This window comes from Aedes albopictus, chromosome 2, assembly GCF_035046485.1.
Source record: "Aedes albopictus strain Foshan chromosome 2, AalbF5, whole genome shotgun sequence".
Taxonomy (NCBI): domain Eukaryota; kingdom Metazoa; phylum Arthropoda; class Insecta; order Diptera; family Culicidae; genus Aedes; species Aedes albopictus.
The window spans coordinates 450,957,663-450,963,632 of NC_085137.1; the positions used below are offsets into that span (position 1 = coordinate 450,957,663).

Here is a 5,970-nt window from a genome sequence, read left to right on the forward strand (position 1 = left end):
ATGCAATGGCAGGCATAGAAAGCCCTTCAATTAATAACTGTGGAAGTGCTCAAAGAACACTAAGTTGGAGCGAGGCCGGCCAAGTCCCAGTGGGGACGTAGGGCCATAAAGAAGAAGAAGAATATGCTAATCTAAGGAGAATTTTTTTAAGTTTTATGGACCAATTAATGTTGCGTTACCAATTTTTTTTTTTCTGGGAACAATACATTGGTTGCCATTTGGTATAAAAATCTTAGACTATATAAAATTATGTAGGAACGATAGTCGCCATTATCAGCCAACCCCGCAAATACAACCCTGCCGACCTAATTATTCTACCTTCATAACGCACCAAACTTCTGATGCATTTCTTCTTCTTGGAAAGCCGCGTGCATAACATGACTCATTACCTGCGGTTGCTCAAGCCCCCATTCGGTTGGTTTTACTCCGAGCGGGTACTGCTAACCCTAACTACGCGAAACAGGTGCTCGTTGACGGCGCGGTGGCGGCGGTGACAGCAGCTAAAAGGGGCTGGTGGCGCTCCAGCTCAACTACGACGTCTATTAGGTAACACATGTTATTATTGGTTGGTGGTACTTGTTTTCTTGCTCAAAACTATAACTTTTGGTTTCATCGCGGCGAAAGATCGCGAGAGCCAACATTGCACTGTCTCTAAATAGTAGAAGGTAGCGAAATGTGCTGTACCTACCTAAATATAACGAGACAACTCTTAAGGCTGGCTGGTTGATGAGGTTGTAGACATGCACTTCGAACACTAGGGGGCTGTTCATAAACCACGTCGACCAAAATTAATTTGGCCATCTCAGGCCCTCCTCCCCCCTCATAGACTTTTGTCCATACAAAATTTGAAAATTTGTATGCAGCGTAGACTTTGGCCAGACTCCCCTCCCCCCCGCAAAGTCTACGTGGTTTATGAACAGCCCATAGACGAACGAACGAACGGTGCATGTCTGATGCTTACGCTCAATTTGATACAATATTCTTGTGCTGCCAGCAGGTTGCAGTTTACTGGCCAGAAGGGGTGTGCTAATAATGTTCACCTGTGATGTAGGTGGCTGACTCAACTAAGACGACTGACGCTGACTGAAGGTGTGCGTGCTAAAAGCATAAGAATCTGCAATGGTGCATCATATACTGATTCAACATAGGGTGTATAACAATTTGGACAGAGGATCCTATTCTAGGCACTTTTTGCTATAGCTTAATGTCTTGAAAATGTACAAAATATTAGAATACAACTCATGTGGTCATGTCTCAGATGTAAAGGGACTAGATATTATTTAAACATTAGCACATTAGAAGGTTCTTATGAAAACTGAGAATTTCTATCTCACTTCAAGGGGGTTTTATCGCATGAAAAATACTACGTGTAATACACCACTTTTGGAACATTCTTCAAAGTCAATTTCGCCCGTGGGTTTGAACCCAACAAAGCATTATTCAGTGTTGGCTGTTATTTTCCAACTACTCCTGCACATATAGGGTCATGGTACCAGTTATCGCACTAGTTAGAGCTGCATCGCCGTTGAATGATTATTTATGTATCAAATTTGACACAAAATGTATAACCGACGTGTTTTTCTGGTAAAACAAATAGTTTTTTTGAAGATTGAATACTAAAACTGTACAGTTTTCAAGTATTTGAACGCTTAAATTCAATTTCAAAATGTCATTGCCTTGCACCAGTTATGGCTATAGTGTTCCTTATTTCGCCATACATGTGTACCAGTTATGGATATAAAGATATTTTTCCCAAATTAATCAAAATTTTTAGTGGAAAATAATTTAGGCAATCAGTTTTAAAATATGACATATACCGTTGATAATCTTGGTGTAATTAAAATCGTATTATGATATTAAAATTTGAAGGTAAACTAAAAAAAAAGTTGTGTAAGTGTATTACTGATAGGCATCTGATATATTTCATAGACACCATTCATATATCGTCACGAAATTCTGAATCTTTCTGGATCTACGTTACAATTGGAACTGGACCTGTATTTCTTCAAGTTAGTGTTCTCTGAACAGTTCCATAGTTATTAATTAAGCTTACTTTGTCTGTCATTGAACGGTTTTGTATATTGTTTGACAAACACAGTGATAAACAATGTCCAACAAGAAGGCGAGAATATTTCAGACCCGATGGAATTTTAACCCATTGTCTCCGGATTGGCGATCCAACGCCTCATGCACTAGGATAACTGGAGACTGGTTGATTGGTGATTAAATAAGCAGTAAGCTATGATTGATAGCATATTTAATATATGCCATTATAACCCTTAGATCAAGTTTGAGTTATATGAAAAAATACTTACGTTCTAGTAATATATTTAGTTCGTTTCCGCACCAATATTGGAAAAGGGCGCAACTACATCTGAAAGCACTATGTACATTCTTACAAAACAGTGGATTATATTTTATCCCGCCCAGGTAATCCATCATTTTCACAAAACGTAGAACATCGCACACTAACAGTGCTACCATTGACCTTTTTCATTATGCAAGAAAATAAAATACTGAAGAGGTGTAGAGCTTTTTTATTTAAAATTCATAAAAACAATCGCTCAATCTTAGCAAAATTATCATTAAATCAAAAGTTTCGGTTGTTTTGCCCGTTTTCCTTTAGTCTTAGACTTAGTTAGTTCCTTTTTCTGTTCTTTTTTCTGTTCTCTTTCTATCTTCTTGCGTTCGCGTTCAGCTGCCTTAGCCTTTTTAAGATCTTCGCGTTGCTGTTTGATCATCTCACGATCCTTAGCTCTTTTTAGCTTGAGGTTTGCGATGGCCTGTTTTTCATCTTCCTTTTTCTGTATTTCGTCAAGTCGTTCCTTGGCTGTTAAAACCGGATAGAACTTCATTGAATATTTGCGATGCTTCGTACTGCGACGTGGAGTTGGTGGTAGCTTAAAAACTTCGGACAGTCTGCGCTTACACCCAGGTTTTGTTTTGTTGCTGGAATCCTTCAAAACAGTTTCTGGGAGTGGAGACAAATCTTGATCTTTTTCAAAGACATTCTCATTGCTTTTACGATGTTGTTCATCTTCGAAATCAACGAGACACATGGATTGATCTTCGCCCAAAGCGCTGTTTGCATCTGTGAATGAATATGAGTTTTATGTAGATAATATAAATTAAAAAAAAAATACCATACCTTTAGTATTCTCTGGACTGGAATCAGATGCATTGTTGAGTTGACAATAAATAACATTCTCTGTATCCCACGGTATGTCGAAAGACTGATTCGATGTATCACCTGGTACCTCAATGACAATAGGAGTATTTTCGTGGCGTAGATTCTCAATTGTGTCCAAAACCGGTTCTTTCCCATCATTGTTGCTTGTTTCCGCAATTGCGCACATGAGGATTTCATCATCCAACACTGCTAATTCTCCAACCGTAGACGGCGTCAGTGTGTTCGATGTTGTGTTGAGTGTGTTAACATCTTCACCACCCAACCTGTCGCAATTTGAGATGCTCACATATGGTTGTACAAATTCTTGATAAAAGAATCGGATGGTCCGTTCCTCTCGTGAGAGGAGGCCAACATCACCTTGTATCTTTGTCATCGTCTGAGGACCAATCATATCTACTGCTTGAATGATTTTATTGATGTGTATAGACACATGCTGCTCTTCTGTTTGAAGAGACACAGATGAAGAGTCAAGTGGACTAATCATTGAGGGATCTACAACAGTAGTCATGAGCAATTCCGGTTGTGATAGTTGCACAGGCTCGATTTCAGTCGGTGCCTGAGGAGCATCGTTTATCGATTGATCTCTGGAATCTCGGGAATTGTTGCACTTCCGCGCGATACACTTGCTGTAATCGACATTATCCGGATTGAATGGGAATAGTCCGCAAACTCGAAATCCATTTCGAATGCTGCTGGCTTTGATACCCTGCGCAACTGTTTTAGTCAGCACTTCACCGAAATGTGTTACTGTGAGAATTTCATCAGGATGTGCCAAACGCCAGTATTCGGCTTGTCGTCTATATTCGTCCTTAAGAGGCTTGAACACCGAAACGTCAGCGGGTTGAGTTATGTGAGTAGTGTTTGGATAAAGGGAAATAAGTATTATTCCCAAGGATTGACAAAGGTCTGCTACTTCCACGGATTTATGAGATGAGTGACCGTCGACGAAAAAAATGACTGGGAGCTCCACATTTTTTTCAACCAGATACGGATAGAAGATCTTCTCGACGTAATTACGGAAATTGTCCAAATCCATCCAACCCTTTTCACTCAGTCCTACTCCCCAGGCGCCCGGAAATCCTGCTACCACCTCTTTCCGAAGCCGTTTACCTGACAATATGACGTGGGGATGAACAACAGTCCCGGACGCACCGAAAGCAAACATAACCGTTACATTTTGCTTTGCCACTGCCTGCTCAACCTCGTAGACGTTCCTGGATCCGGTTCTTGCAATCACCTCTTTCGTCTTTGGGTGTAGATAGAAGGATGTCTCGTCTCCATTGAACACACGATCGGGGCAATCCAAAATGTGGAGCATATCGTTTTTCGCCAGCCATTCCTTGCTGAAACCAACCTCGGATGTCTTCTTCGCTAACTCGGGCACTTGCCGAAGATACAGTTTCTGGTGCCCGCAGCGAAAACCCTGGATTACGGCGCATAAATGCAGCAAACCACTTGCGTCCTAAAACGTTATTTTGTTACCTACAAGTTTTTACTTATGAGGCATGTTATACGAAACTTACCAGGGCGATTGTTTTTGAAAGGTGTCTCCCGAGGATCGGATGATAGGAACTCGGCAACCTTGAATCTCAGTGTGCTTCGCGTAACCGGAAATCCACGCTCCTGCATTCCAATTAGCCATATCACCATCTTCTGTTCCTCCTCCTGGGTAAGTACGGATCGAGGTCCAGAAACGTTCTTCTGTTTCCATCGGTCACTCATCCGATATCGCACGGTGGACATGGGAAGCTTCAGCATTTTGCAGGCTGCATACATGGATTTCTTTCCGGATCTCACGTACTAGATGCATTTTTGAATCGCCTCATCCGTATGCTTTTTTGCACTGATACTTGCCCGTCTCTTCGTGATTTTGCCCATCCTAGAGTGGGAATTGTTAGAATTTACTGAAAGAATATACTAAATTTGGCTTACCTTGAGCAGATTGTACGATCAAACCAGCAGAATTAATAAAAACAACACTCAGATTGTGACACGCAATGAAAATATCGACTGTTTACATTCGATGCGGCTTACTTCTGATGTTTTTTTTGTGCTCGCTTTGCACCACTTCGCATGTGGCGAAATAGGGAACACTGTGGCTTTATTTTATAGGTATGTAAAACGTTAACATAGCAGGGTTTTGGAAGATATTTGACTAAATTTACATTTTCCATGAATGATTATGCTTCTTAAGATGTCTTCGAGGAAAATTCATACAGTTCAAAAGTTTTCATCAGCTCAAATAGGTTAATGAAAAATGGTGTGTGCGTTAGCAAATCAGTATGGTATTATCCACCGCAATAGCCGAAGAAATAAAACAACTAATTAGGACTTGAAACAAACGTTATACCTGGAATATATCAATCATGAATGTAAAGTAAAGTCTGTTCCTTGATGTGTAATGTTCACATATCTATTAAATTGCTTGAAAGTTTTTATTTTCTGCAAATTCACATCTATATATCCATAACTGGTGCTATAGCGATAACTGGTACACCGTCCCTAGCGGAAATGCAACATCAAATTAGTCACCCGTGCATCAACCAGACCGGCCCCTCTAGGCAAAATCTTATTTTAATATTGCAGAGCAATACACGATTGAATAAGTCATTGCGAGACCAGAACATATGCTGCCTGCTCGTTCCATCATCGAATAATCAAACCTGCCGGACCGAATCGCGATCAACTACCTACTCAATGCATATGTGGAGATTCATGCTTGACGGGATCTGTAGCCGACGAAACTGCAGGAAATGTTATGGTCCGCTTGCAGACGCGTG

At 40.6% G+C, this 5,970-nt stretch overlaps 1 protein-coding gene across 2 annotated transcripts; it reads right to left on the reverse strand.

Annotated features, from left to right (window-relative positions):
- Positions 1–1,482: 1,482 nt before the first annotated feature.
- LOC115254791 (uncharacterized) lies at positions 1,483–5,694 on the reverse strand. Of its 2 annotated transcripts, XM_062853852.1 has the most exons (3): positions 4,714–5,694; positions 3,149–4,652; positions 1,483–3,091 (listed from the first exon to the last, which is right to left on the reverse strand). In XM_062853852.1, the coding sequence occupies exons 2-3, from the start codon at positions 4,506–4,508 to the stop codon at positions 2,586–2,588; spliced, it is 1,866 nt and encodes a 621-aa protein (XP_062709836.1). In that variant the 5' UTR covers positions 4,509–4,652; positions 4,714–5,694; the 3' UTR covers positions 1,483–2,585. The 2 variants fall into 2 exon arrangements, with proteins under 2 accessions (XP_062709836.1, XP_062709835.1); XM_062853851.1 differs by having other exon boundaries at positions 3,149–5,694.
- Positions 5,695–5,970: the final 276 nt, after the last annotated feature.